The sequence below is a fragment of the Myotis brandtii genome, unplaced genomic scaffold (genome assembly GCF_000412655.1).
Source record: "Myotis brandtii unplaced genomic scaffold, ASM41265v1 scaffold1956, whole genome shotgun sequence".
In the NCBI taxonomy this organism is placed as follows: Eukaryota; Metazoa; Chordata; class Mammalia; order Chiroptera; family Vespertilionidae; genus Myotis; species Myotis brandtii.
In genome coordinates, this window is record NW_005357294.1 from 572,309 (window position 1) to 585,128 (window position 12,820).

General features: G+C 61.8%; 2 protein-coding genes across 3 annotated transcripts in view; one reads left to right on the forward strand and one right to left on the reverse strand.

The window, feature by feature from the left end:
• Positions 1 to 3,282: 3,282 nt before the first annotated feature.
• Positions 3,283 to 9,442, forward strand: ADCK5 (aarF domain containing kinase 5). 2 transcript variants are annotated; one of them, XM_005865034.2, is made up of 14 exons: positions 3,283 to 3,830; positions 4,576 to 4,725; positions 6,853 to 6,928; positions 7,059 to 7,259; positions 7,337 to 7,477; positions 7,557 to 7,670; positions 7,754 to 7,885; positions 7,957 to 8,040; positions 8,166 to 8,247; positions 8,324 to 8,402; positions 8,476 to 8,567; positions 8,645 to 8,897; positions 8,977 to 9,093; positions 9,182 to 9,442. In XM_005865034.2, the coding sequence occupies exons 1-14, from the start codon at positions 3,598 to 3,600 to the stop codon at positions 9,285 to 9,287; spliced, it is 1,860 nt and encodes a 619-aa protein (XP_005865096.1). In that variant the 5' UTR covers positions 3,283 to 3,597; the 3' UTR covers positions 9,288 to 9,442. The 2 variants fall into 2 exon arrangements, with proteins under 2 accessions (XP_005865096.1, XP_005865097.1); XM_005865035.2 differs by lacking the exon at positions 6,853 to 6,928 and having other exon boundaries at positions 7,064 to 7,259.
• The window catches only part of CPSF1 (cleavage and polyadenylation specific factor 1, 160kDa), a 21,064-nt gene continuing 17,676 nt past the window's right edge, over positions 9,433 to 12,820 (reverse strand). Inside the window, exons 20-34 of the mRNA XM_014538699.1 lie at positions 12,782 to 12,820; positions 12,614 to 12,703; positions 12,400 to 12,543; positions 12,176 to 12,328; positions 11,508 to 11,624; positions 11,346 to 11,436; positions 11,194 to 11,278; positions 10,825 to 11,119; positions 10,566 to 10,742; positions 10,414 to 10,480; positions 10,294 to 10,341; positions 10,063 to 10,218; positions 9,846 to 9,975; positions 9,630 to 9,768; positions 9,433 to 9,550 (exon numbers count right to left, since the gene is read on the reverse strand). Of these exons, the coding sequence (XP_014394185.1) occupies positions 9,503 to 9,550; positions 9,630 to 9,768; positions 9,846 to 9,975; positions 10,063 to 10,218; positions 10,294 to 10,341; positions 10,414 to 10,480; positions 10,566 to 10,742; positions 10,825 to 11,119; positions 11,194 to 11,278; positions 11,346 to 11,436; positions 11,508 to 11,624; positions 12,176 to 12,328; positions 12,400 to 12,543; positions 12,614 to 12,703; positions 12,782 to 12,820 (1,779 nt within the window). The 3' untranslated portion in view covers positions 9,433 to 9,502. The remainder of the gene's footprint in view (positions 9,551 to 9,629; positions 9,769 to 9,845; positions 9,976 to 10,062; positions 10,219 to 10,293; positions 10,342 to 10,413; positions 10,481 to 10,565; positions 10,743 to 10,824; positions 11,120 to 11,193; positions 11,279 to 11,345; positions 11,437 to 11,507; positions 11,625 to 12,175; positions 12,329 to 12,399; positions 12,544 to 12,613; positions 12,704 to 12,781) is intronic.

Sequence of the window (12,820 nt, forward strand, 5' to 3'; positions counted from 1 at the left end):
CAGAGGGTTGTTGAGGGGAGGGGAGGGCATGGGGACAGCCAGGTGGCTGGGCACAGCGAGGAGGGAGCCTGGGAGAGTTGCCGGCGCATTGACGCCAGGGGAGCTCAGCACGCACTGCTGCCTGCCCTGTGCTCCGAGCTTTGCAAGCCTCCGTTCACTTGATCTGTACTTTGCCAGTGCGGTGGTCCCCACTTCATAGACAGGGAAACTGAGGCACAGAGAGGGAAGCCTGGCTGGTAATGCCGGTGCCTGGATCCCAGTTCTAGCCCCTGATGTCCAGATCCAGAGCCTGCCCCCGCTGCTCGGCCTGGGCGGCTGTCGTGGGCCCGATCTCCACCTGCTCGATGCCAGGAGCACCCTTCCCCCGAGTGGTGACAACCGAGTGTCTGCAGACAGTGCCCGATGCCCAGCACAGAACCGTCCATGCGAGGACCCCTTGCCTGGCTCCGAAACGCCACCTTCCCGGCAGGGACATCCAGTAGGACAGCAGATGCTTCGAGCCTTCTCTCGTGAACACATAGGCATATAGGTACCAGCTGACAGCCACCACCTCGGCCTGCCCACTGCTAACGTCTTGCCCCAGATGTTTCTGTTTCTCTTTGAAAACATGTTTTGTTGTCATTGGACCATTTGATAGTAAGACACAGACATTCTGACACATACCCTCTGACCAGCGGTTCCCAATGTGGGGCACAAGCCCACGGGGCAATTTGAGTTTTAAAGGGGGCAATTTGAGGATGAATTAAATGAATGTTTTGCATTTCTTGTGGTTCTAGGGGCCTCATATACAGTATATACATATATATTGTGACATTTTTAAAAAAATATATTTTATTGATTTTTTATAGAGAGGAAAGGAGAGAGAGAGTTAGAAACATCAATGAGAAAGAAACATCGATCAGCTGCCTCCTGCACATCTCCCACTGGGAATGTGCCCGCAACCCAGGTACATGCCCTTGACCGGAATCGAACCTGGGACCTTTCAGTCCGCAGGCCGACGCTCTATCCACTGAGCCAAACCGGTTTCGGCTATATTGTGACAACATATTGATTTTCAGTTCTCTATTACATGTGTAACAATTTCTTAGTGATTTCTTCCTCAGCACTTCAACTGTCCTTTCGTTTTTTTTCTTTTTTCTTTCATGGATGCCATGTTCTTTGGAAGCTTATTTAGACCAAGTTAATGGCCTTTTAGGTTTTCTCCACATGAACAGGAGCTCACTTTTTGAATAATAAGGATTATACGCCACAGGGAGGGCATCGGGATGTTAGAGGCGCTTAGGTGGGACGCGGCCAAGAAAGGGTTGGGAACCACTCTCCAGCCTTCACTGTGCGTTCCCGGAACAAGGACATATGCTCCGTAACCACGGAAACTTTATCATGCCCCACATACCGAGAGCTCAGGCAGACCTTGGGGACATGGCAGTAATGCGAACGTCCCCGTACGGCAAGTCTCGTGGATTTTGTGTTTCTTGGTCATGTAGCCTATTGAGTGGGTGTGCGGGAATATTGTGTCTTAAAAAAGAACGTACGTACCTTAGTGGAAGCTTATTATTGCTAAGAAATGCTGACCATCACATGAGCTGTTGGAAAACGGGGCCGACAGGCTTGGTGGATGCAAACCTTTAATTTGTAAAAGTTGCCCCACCGAGGTGCGCCTGCAGTCCGGGCCCATTCAGGCTGTCTGGGGTGGGGTTCTCCCGGGTCGAGGCTGGGGTTCCGTCTCTGTAGCCTCCTGACCTACAGCCGTCCCCCACACTTTCCCAATAGCCTTTTATTTAACGTCTTGTTACGAACAACTGGAAATATTTACAGAAGTGGAGAGACTTGATCAATGACTGTGCCCAGCACCAGTAGCCCACGCAGGGGTCCTGGTGCCTTTCTGCAGAGGCCAGTGGTGCTGAGAGAAGGCCCCCTCGCACCTGCTTGCTGGGGTTCCTCAGGGTCACTGGTAGTGAGCGTGAGCCCGGCGGCTGGCAGCGTCGCTGTTGTCGGTTGTTGCTCGTGGGCTGTGGGCTTGTGGTGGCTGCACTCTTGGCTCCTCACGCTTGCCCAGGACACTCTGGGCTCCTCCCAGCAGCCCCTCCCGGCCACTGCTCTAACTTGGGCTTCAGCCCTTCTGAGTGGACACCTGTCCCTGCCTTCCCCAAGGCTGACGCCCCCAGCACAGCACCCCCTCCCTGGGGAAAACCTTGGTGAGGGCCTTGGGACGCCCGCCTCTCTCTGGCTCTTTGCCGCCCCCCCTTCCCTCTTTGGGCAGCTCCCTCCTCTCCTCTGGGCACACGGTTTTCCAGCCACAGGCCGGTCTCCTCAGAAACGCCCTGTCCTCTCCTGGCTTCGGGCCTTCACTGATGCGTGTCCTCTGCCTAGAAAACCCAGTGTCCATGCGGATGTCCCCTTGCTGCCAGGCCACAGGGTCCCCCCGTCCCCGGCACCCGGTGCTGTCCCCACGGCCCTGTCTACGTATGTCTGTGGTCCCTGGTCACACGCAGGGCCCACTGTCAGGCTGGTCTTCCCGGCAGGGTTGGGTGGGCGGTAGATGTGAGTAGTAGATACCAGTCAGGTGAGGGACACAGGAGGGCCTGGGCGGGGCCTGGGCAGAGCTGCATTGGAGACGGGCCTGGGATGAGCAGGTGGGGCTGGCCCTCCTGGCACGTGTGCTTGTCACAAACCCCCATTGGATGCCCAGTGGGAGGTGGTTGGGACCCCAGCCTGGACCCAGCCATTCTGCAGGTATTGACTGATGTTCTGAGAACTGACCACCATGTGCGTGCGCACAGATATGTTCTCTGGGCCTGCTCTTCTGTGCGGCATGGCCATGTGCCGTCATGTGGCCGGGTCAGAGGGGCAGCAGGGTGCAGAACGCCTGTCCGCTCTGGCCTCGCTGTGTGTGGCCTTGCTGGACAGAGGTTTGCCAGCACGTCCTCCTCTCGGGGCAATAGGTCATGGACATTTTGCTTTGTTTTGCTGTCCTTGAAATTGTCTTCAGGGCTGCATGCTTTGGCCAGAAAGTGATTGGAAAGTCAGTTCCTTATATGGCCCAGAGTTCACAATGATGTCTTTTAAAAATACATATTTTTATTGATTTCAGAGAGGAAGGGAGAGATAGAAGCATTAATGATGAGAGAGAATCACTGATCAGCTGCCTCCTTCAGGGCCCACACTGGGGATCAAGCCCCCAACCCGGGCACATGCCCTGACCGGGAATCAAACCATGAACTCCTGGTTCATACGTCGATGCTCAACCACTGAGCCCCGCCGGCTGGGCACACAATGATAATCTTAACATCTGTGCTGTGGGCTATGACTTACTATAAACAGCGTTTTTTCCCCCTAGAAACTGAGAATTTGCAGTTGGAAAATTTGTAGTTGAGGAACTGGTAAGACTCGTAACAAGTCAGATGCGGGGACCAAGGCTGCCAGTAGGCAGAGCGCCTCCTGGGAACATAGCTTCTCTGCCTCTCCTGCTGGCGCCTCCATGTGGCCTAATGAGTTCCTGGTGCCTTCCTTCCTCCACTTTCAGAACGACCATAGCAAGGCCCGCTTCCCCCGCGTCCTCCTGATTGTGTGGTTAAGGTTCCTGGCACTTCCTGCGGAATGCCTCCCTCGGGCTGGGCCGGGGTCTCGGCAGCAGGAAAAGCCGAGTGCTCGTTCCCAGGCCCCGCGGTGCCGGGCAGGGCGGTGGCCGCCTCCTCTGACCCTGTGCTCTTGTTCACTTTGCAGTCACCACGTTGCCACTTGCACTGCACTGCCCTGCAGGGCCGGCCGCAGCGCCGTCTGGGCCCCACCGCCGTCCTCAGGAGAAGCCTCAGGGTCCCGCCCGCTCAGTGGTGAGTTCTCTGCAGCCTCCAGGCAGGGATGGGCGACCTCCTGTGGGCCTGTGGCTGGATCTTCTCTGTGCACCCTCCACACACAAGACGGGATGTGTTTGCTCCTGGTGTGGTGGGAGGGCCTGGGACTGGGGCCCCAGGGCCAGGACCCCTTCACAGCATGATGAGCAGAGGGCAGCCAGAGCTGAGGCTCAGGCAGGAAGTGGGAGGGGCTGCTGAGGTGGGGCCAGTACACGGGGCACGAGGGTTGAGACTAGAGCCAGGGAAGACTAAGTGGTAGGTTCCAGGGCCCATAGTGCTGGGCAGGGCGCGTGGCCGCCTCTGCAGGATGGGCAGAGTGAGTTCGGGGCGCAGGTGAGAGTCAGGCCTGGCGGGGCAGCCACTCGGAGTGGGTGCTGGTCCCACTGTGGTCCTTGCCTTGACCTCTCCCATGTTCCGTGTGTGCTACCTGCACACCTTGCCATCCTGGCGCTTGCAGTCCAGTGGGCCATTGGCGAGGTGTTTGGTGGGGTGACTACAGGGTAAGCAGTCCTGGTCCTGTGAGTGGCTTTCCATGTAGTCAGCGACCCACTTGCTCCATCCACTGGCCCCTTGGAGCCTAGCATCTGGGGTGCTGTGGGCTCAGGTGAGGTGACTTGGGCACCGTGGTCAGAGAGCATCTGGGACCAACGTCACCTGCACAACCAGGCCAGGCAGGGATGGGGCGCAGACGGCAAGCAGCCAGCATGCCTCTTTGTCCCTCCAGGCCCCTGGGATCCCTGCCCCTATGGAAGAAGGTGCTCACCTCCACAGCCGTGGGGCTGCCGCTGCTCCTGGGCGTCCGCTACCTCACCGCAGAGCCGCAGGAGAGGAGAAAGATGCGGCTCATGGTGGACGGTGTCACGCGCTTTGGCAGGTAGGGTTGGTGGCGTGGCCCTTCCTTCTCCCTGCACAGCCCTGCCCTCATGGGCCTAGTGCAGGTGAGTGGTCACACTGGACACGCCTCCACAGACCCTCCAGATCAGCCCTAACTGGTGGGAGGTAAGGAGGGGCATGGTGCCTTCCACCCTCCTCCTCACCTGTCTTCTCGCCCCAACTTCCCCGCCAGAGTTGGCACCCAGAGGTCTCACCCCACCCCAGGGCACTGGAGTGGACATGGTGCTGTCTGCTCCTCAGGCTCTTTGACACTCGGGGGCAGGGCTGACCTCCTGGAGGAGCCCCGCGGTCAGCACTCCTGCTCTTGGTCCGATCCAGGAATTCCTCAGCCTCAAAGGCCTAAGAACCAGCTCTTGGCACCGAGTAAAACTGTCGTTTACCCAAACGCACTGTGTCCAGGCCTCCCTGTGGAAAGGGCTCACGTGAGACCCTAGTTAAGGGTGCTGCTGGGGCAGGTGTCCGATCTGCTCGTTGTGAACACCTGCTGCCTCTTGGGCCTGGGCCGTAGCCCCTGGACGGCTGAGGCCACAGAGGCCTTGAGGCACCTCGCCAGAGGCTTCGCTGAGATTGACACGAGGCTGGAGATGCCAGGTGGCTGACCGCCTGCTCACTCCGCCTCCAGGTTGAAGCCAGCCCATTACTCCTCCCTGGTGGGCAGCTGACAGGTTTGCCTGGAACTCCCAGTTGCCCTCCTGGGCTGGTTCCTGGCGGGGCCTCTGTTGTGCCAGCCTCGAGGTTGATGGCCGAGCCTGGAGTTGGATCTGCCTTTTCTTCTGTCCCTGTGCAGCTTGGTGCTGAAAAGCCCCCTTGGCTGGCCGGGGCTGGTCTTGCCTGCCTCGTGTGGCTGCTCTGCGTGCGTGTCGGACACCCCAGCAGCAGGCTCGCGTGCCTGCCTCTCTGCTGTGCTCCCGGGAGCACATCCCATTGCCTCCTGTCAGAGGCTGAGCTGGGATTGGAGGGAGGGAGCCAGACGAGTATCCCCGTCGGCGCCAAGCCTTACAGGTGCCAGGACAGGCAGGCCTGATGGGGCGTCGTGGCGGGTGCTGGGTGACCACGGGGCCTCTGCAGATGGAGGACACACAGCAGGTCCTGGGTAATGGGCAGCATGGGTGCAAGAGCCCAGGGAAGGACAGAGGTCGCGGGGAGGGGCTGAGTCTGACCATGACTCACCGATGCTTGTTCTGTGGCCAGAGGCCGAGGTCAGAGTGTGTCACAGGTGCCCCGTGCACAGACTGGGGTGGGTGGGAGGTTTGCTTTAGGACCTTTTTACAGTCTCTGCCACCCCCCCCCACCTTTTTTGTCACAATTTCAAATGTCCAGAAAAGTTGCAAGAATAATACAGCTTTTTGCTGGGATCTTTGCAGGCAAGTTGTCGTCATGCCCTATCATCCCCGAAAGCTTGAGTGTTTCCTAAACTAGGACTTTCTCCTTCATAAGCACAACCAGGAAGCTGCTACCTCATGACCTTTGACCTTCCCTGTCACCACACGCCCCAGGAGCAGCCCTTTCAGCACCAGGGTCCGTCTAGAGTCTGTGTCTTGGGTCTAGAGTTGGGGCCGCAGCCAGACCTCTTCAGTAGTCAGTTCTTCAGAAACAGGGCCCTGGACAGATCTGGAGGCACCAGAAGGGGCCTGGGCCTGGGTTGCGCTGGGCTGTCGCCTTGGCAGGAGAGCAGTGGGGATCCCCATCTGGGAATCGATCGACTCCCTGGGGCTCCTGTCCACGGGCCCTGCCTGGGAGAGAGTGGAGGCAGGGCCAGGAGTGTGCGGGCCTGGGGCAAGGGTGTGTTCACATGGGAGCTGGCCAGCTGGCCATCGCAAGTGTGCCCAGTCCTGGGTGGGTTTTCCTTTTGGACGAGTGTCCTCTAAAAGACTACACCCCCACCCCCCCCGCCAGCTCTCACTCCCATGGGCCCTGGGCCCCGGGCAGCACTGCTCAGGGGCTGAAGGGTGGAGTGGGTGCAGGTGGCCTATTCTGCAGACCAGGAGCTGATGGACACAGAGCACAGAGGCTGGGACGAGCCTCCTCTGGCCCTGGGCCACGAGGGGCGGGCGGAGGGGGGCCCCGAGACTGCGTCTGCTGGGGCTGAGGGAGCCTGTGCTGGCAGGTCCTTGAGGGTCGGCCTGCAGATCTCCGCAGACTACTGGTGGTGCACGAACGTCGTCCTGCGACGGGTGGAAGAGGTCTGTCCGTGCGTCCTGGGTGACAGCTGGGCCTGTCTGTGCTGTGGGGCGGGATTCTGGAGGAGCTGGGTGTTGGGTGGACTGAGGAGGTGCCTGCCTGCCCCCATCCCCCCTCCATGCCTGTGGTCAGAACAGCCCGGAGTACTTGGAGGTGATGTCTGCGTGTCATCAGCGGGCGGCTGACGCCCTGGTGTCCGGGGCCATCTACAATGGGGGCCTCTACGTGAAGCTGGGCCAAGGGCTATGCTCCTTCAACCACCTGCTGCCCCCCGAGTACATCCAGACGCTGCGTGTGCTGGAGGACAGGGCCCTCACGCGCGGCTTCCGGGAGGTGAGCCCCACCCTGGAGCAGAGGCTGGGCGGGGCTCGGCCCGGCCTCCACGCTGCCCTAAGAACCCTCTCCACCAGGTGGATGAGCTGTTCCTTGAAGACTTCCACGCCCTACCCCACAAGCTCTTCCAGGAGTTTGACTACCAGCCCATTGCCGCCGCCAGCCTGGCCCAGGTCCACCGTGCCCGGCTGCACGATGGCACCGTCGTGGCTGTGAAGGTACAGGGTCCCCCTGCTGGTGGTGGCTGGGGCGGCGGCAGGCTTGGGTGGCAGCAGGTGCAGTGCCTTGCCCGTGCAGGTGCAGTACATCGACCTGCGGGACCGCTTCGATGGCGACATCCACACCCTGGAGCTCCTGCTCAGGCTGGTGGAGTTCATGCACCCCAGCTTCGGCTTCAGCTGGGTCCTCCAGGTAACGACCCCTGGGCAGGAGCAGCACCCGCTGCTGGGCTGGGCTGTGCCTGGCCCTGACCTGCCCGTCCATGTGGCCCCCAGGACCTGAAGGGGATCCTGGCCCAGGAGCTGGACTTTGAGAACGAGGCCCGGAACGCTGAGCGCTGTGCACAGGACCTGAAGCACTTCCACTACGTCGTGGTCCCCCGCGTGTTCTGGGATGTGTCCAGCAAGGTGGGCTGGGTGCCCTCCGGGTGGGGGCCGGGACGCACACCTGCTGAGCTCAGCCTCTCGCTCTCTCCCAGCGCGTGCTGACAGCCGAGTTCTGTGAGGGCTGCAAGGTCAACGATGTGGAGGCCATCAAGTCCATGGGGCTGGCCGTGCAGGATGTGAGTGCGTGTGCCTGTCGTGTGCACGGTGGGGACACAGGTGTGCCGTGTGCGCAGCGAGTCGCATGAGGGAGGGGGTGCCTCATGTGCCCTGTGACAGTGGCGTGGCCCTGTCCCTGCCCCAGATAGCAGAGAAGCTCATCAAGGCTTTTGCTGAGCAGATCTTCTACACGGGCTTCATCCACTCCGACCCCCACCCTGGCAACGGTAGGCAGCGCTGCAGTGGGCAGGGCTGGGGCTGGGGCTGGAGCGGGCCAGCATGAGCCGTGTGCCCTGTCCTTAGTGCTGGTTCGGAAAGGCCCGGACGGGAAGGCAGAGCTGGTGCTGCTGGACCACGGCCTCTACCAGTTCCTGGATGAGAAGTAAGTGCTGGGGGTGCAGGGCTGAGCCTGTCTTGCCTGTCCCGCTGAGCTGGACTCACTCTGGGCCCCACAGGGACCGGTCAGCCCTGTGCCAGCTGTGGCGGGCTATCATCCTGAGAGACGACAGCTCAATGAAGACGCACGCGGCGGCACTTGGGGTGCAAGGTGAGGCACGGTGTGTGTGTGTGTGCATGCCCACGCAAGGGCACACGGGCACGCAGCTTGACTCAGCCCGCCCCCAGACTACTTCCTGTTCGCGGAGGTGCTCATGCAGAGGCCTGTGCGCCTGGGGCAGCTGTGGCGCTCCCACCTGCTGAGCCGAGAGGAGGCGGCCTACATGCAGGCCATGGCGCGGGAGCACTTCGAGGGCATCATGGCCGTGCTCAAGGCCCTGCCGCGGCCCATGCTGCTCGTGCTGCGGAACATCAATACCGTCCGCGCCATCAACACTTCCCTTGGCGCCCCCGTCGATCGCTACTTCATCATGGCCAAGAGGTGGGTGTTGGCAGGGAGCCCGTGGGGTTGGGGTTGGGGGCAGGGGAGAGCTGGGTTGGGCTGACCATGTCTCTGGCAGTGCTGTCAAGGGCTGGAGCCGCCTGGCAGGCTCAGCGCACAAGAGTGTCTATGGCACCAGCCTCCTGCGCCACATCAGGGTCATCTGGGAGATGTTCAAGTTTGAAGTGGCCCTGAGGTGAGTGGACAATTGGGGCCCAGCGGGCACATGGGGGGCCAGGGCCTGCTCCCCACTGATTTGCTACCCCTCCTTTCCCCCCGCCCAGGCTGGAGACCCTGTCCATGAGGTTCACAGTCCTCATGATTCGAGTGCTGATGCACCTGGACCTCATGCCCAGGGACGAGGGGCTATATGAGTACCTTGCAACCTAGGGCCCTAGAGCAGGAGGCCCGGACTGGAGATGTGGACGCCCCCCAACCCGGGACACTGGAGCAACTGTCGGCTTGAGTGGGGGGGACCCTGGGGGCTCTGACCACTGGTAGGGCCAGGAGGCCCTGCAATGACCACACGTACTTCTCAAACCAAACAAATCTTTCTCCTGTGTTTTGTACAAAAAGGGGTGGTGGCAGTGGCTGTATCCAGGGGTCTAGAAGTGGGCAGTGACCCGGTCCGTCTCTAACAGGTCATCCAGGATCTGTGGGGAGAGGGCAGGTAAGGGGCAGAGCAGGGCGGGGCGGGGTGGGGCGGGACGGGGAGGTAGGGGGCTTGCTCACAATGTCAGGTGTGGTGCCGATCTTCTTGGCCAGCTCGCTGCGTTCCATGGTGCTCAGGTACAGGTAGCGGTTGAGCAGCTCTCCGTCCAGGATGTTCCGCACGGCATTCTGCAGGGTGCGCCGGTCCACGTGCAGCATCCTGGGGAGGTGTTAGGCATGGGGAGCTGGGCAGACCTGGGGGGAGGAGGTGGGGGTGGGAAGCAGAGGCATGCTCACCGAAAGGCGCGGGGGTTGAGGCCAGCGTGGTGGGGCAGCATGGTGGTCAGCGCGTTCTGCAGCATCAGTAGGCGCCGGTAGGTCTTCTCCTGCATGGGCAGCAGGAGCCCGATGCCGCCGTCGAGAGTGGCTGCAGGGGACAGTGTGAGCCCAGTGATCCCAGCACCACCTGCCCACCCGTGCCACTGCCCCTTGTCCCCACCCACAAGGCCCTCACCAAACCACGTTATGTGCTTGTTCTCCCACATGACCGACTTCTTGCTGGGCCCCTCAGCAGCACCTCGGCACGGGGTCCTCCAGAAGGTGTTCACGTGGGCACCCACGTGGAAGTCTGCCCGACGCAGCAGGCGCATGCCACCAAAGCTCTCCTTGGCTGGACCAGAGAGACCTCAGGTCATAGCCCGCCCGGCCTCCACCCAGCCCCTGCCCTGGGTCAGGGAGTACTCACCCTCCGGCAGGTACATGTACACCATGAGGTTGCGGTCACGGTCAGACACTGGAAACAGAGCCCCAAGTCAGCCTGGTCACCACAGTCTCAAACAGCCCCAGACCCCAGTCCTGCACTCACCCAGGAAGCCCAGTTGGGTGCTGTCCACCATGAAGTCCACGCTGTACACTTCCAGGGGCTTGGCGTCCTGGGGACCGAGGGGTGGGTGTCACATCAGGTCCCCCTGGGGACAGGGACCACCTGGCACAGGGCCGTCCCCACACCCAGGGTACCCGGGAGACGAGGCTGAGCGTCTTGCTGTCCTCCTGGTAGCGCAGCAGCGAGATGCTCTTCATGACGTCGGCGGCCAAGATGAAGTTCTTGATGCTGATCATCTGGTGGATGTACAGCTGGGTGTCGATGAAGGCCATGCCGGTCAGCTCGCTGGCACGCAGGCTCCACAGGAAGATCTGTGGTGGGAGAGGTGGCAGCCAGTGGCTCGCAGGCAGGCGGGGCCGTGGGTCGTCACGGGCTGCAGGGGCAGGGACCCACCTTCTGGCCGATGGCCGACACCAGGTGGCCGTTGCAGTGGCAAAGGGCGGTCACGGGCCCCTTCTGCTCCTTTTCGTACAGGACCTTGAACTTGTTCTTGGTCAGGGGCTGGCCAGGCTCGGGCACCACCTCGATCACGTCCATGATCAGGATCCGCCCGCGGCAGGTGACCTCCTCCCCCTGCATGAGGCAGGTCCCCGCGGCCACATAGCCTTTGAGGCCGGACACGGTCTCCTCGCTGCGCAGCGACACCGTCTTCATGCAGGTCACGTGCTCCCACTCCTCCAGCTCGATCCTGCAGGAGGCAGGGTCAGGCGGCAGCCCTGCTACCTGCCTCCCTCCCTCCCGCCCCACCTGACCCAGCCTCACCTGGCATTGGGGATGGCCTCCCAGCTGACGGGGGAGATGAGCTGGATGGAGAAGGCCTCCTGCTGGGGGTGGATGTAGCGGTCATCTGCAGAGACAGGGCTCGGTCAGGGAGAGACGGCCCCAAGAGCAGGCCCAGCCTGAACGTCTCCTACCTCTCTCGATGGTCTCAAACTCCTTCTCCTCGCCCGTCATGCGTGGAATCCGGGTGCACGCAGTGTTGGTGCTGGTGGCCACAGCATATACCTGGGGGAGTGGAGGTGTCACAGACCAGAGACCAGGCCCAGAAGGTCCCTGGCCTTCAGGGGGACTCAGACCTTGGACTCCACGTGGTAGGCCACATAGTGGGCTGTGCAGCGCAGCGGGATCTTCCTGACGGGCCACGGGGCATCGTAAGACAAGTAGGCCGGCAGGACGCTGATCCTCAGCTCGCCCTGGGGGTTGAGGGGGTCAGTAAGGCCAGGCACCCACTGAAAGCAATACAGGTGACCCCAGGCCCACAGGGTTCTCTGGGATCAGACCCCGCTCTGTGCAGCATGGTGAGCAGGCAGTTGGGGTCAGCCAGGGCAAGGGAGGGCCAGGACCCGACAGCACTGGAGGCAAAGGGTGGCCCGCCCTGGCCATGCCAGGGCTGCAGACAGGCGAGGGGCCCCTGCCAGGCCCAGCCCCCCTCACCCAGTCCCGGGTGCATCAGCACCATCATCCCTTGAGTTCTCGGGTGACAGAGGAGGAAAGTGAGGCTCAGAGGTGAGCGCTTCAGCCAGCCACAGCGCCGACGGGGCAGAGCTGGGGTCTCAGCTGCCAGAGCAGTGATAGTGCCTGAACTCCGGTCGCCCAGGCAGGTGCCCTCAACCTTCCCAGCAGTAAGCCCAGGTCTCGCCTCCTTAGCCCCCCCCCCGCCCCCCCCCGCAGCTCCATCTCGTCACCAGCGCCTTGTCTCCAGCCCAGCACGACACCTGCCCTGGCAGCCCAACCCGGCAGCTACCTGTCTGTTGAAGTACAGGAAGCCGCGGGGGCAGTTGACGTTGTGGAACGGGGCGAAGGAGTCGATGGGGCCGTCGATGCCCATGGGGTGCAGCCGCAGGGCCCCCCGGCTGGTCACCAGGAGCCAGTGAGGTGAAGGCCCACAGATGAAGACCTGCGGGCAGCACCATGAGGAGCCTGCGGGGCGAAGCCCCACTGCTTGGCCTCCCCCAGTCCCCGGCCTACCCCCGAGTAGCCATAAATGTCCTCGAAGTAGCGGAAGCGCGCCACTCGCCCACGGGCCGCGGCCCCCTCCTCGGCGCTGCCACCCTCCGCCTTCTTCTTGGACAGCTTAGGCTTCTTCTCTCGGAAGTTGATGTTATGGGGGACCTGGGGGGGAGTTCTGTGAGCACCCGTCCCTGCCCCCACCCTGCCCAGTGCCCCCCGGCCACCCCCGCACCTTCTTGAAGCGAACTTTGAGGTTTCCCTGGCCGAGCTGCGAGTCGTGGGCAAAGGCCTCGTAGATGAGTAGCTCTTGGTCCACATGCACCTGGGGATGGTGTCGGGTCATCAGGGGCCTGGACAGCGCAGGCCCAGGATGGGGGCCGGGGGCCCTGCCTGTGCTCACCAGCAGGTAGGGCCGGCTCTGGCGACTCCCGAGCGCCAC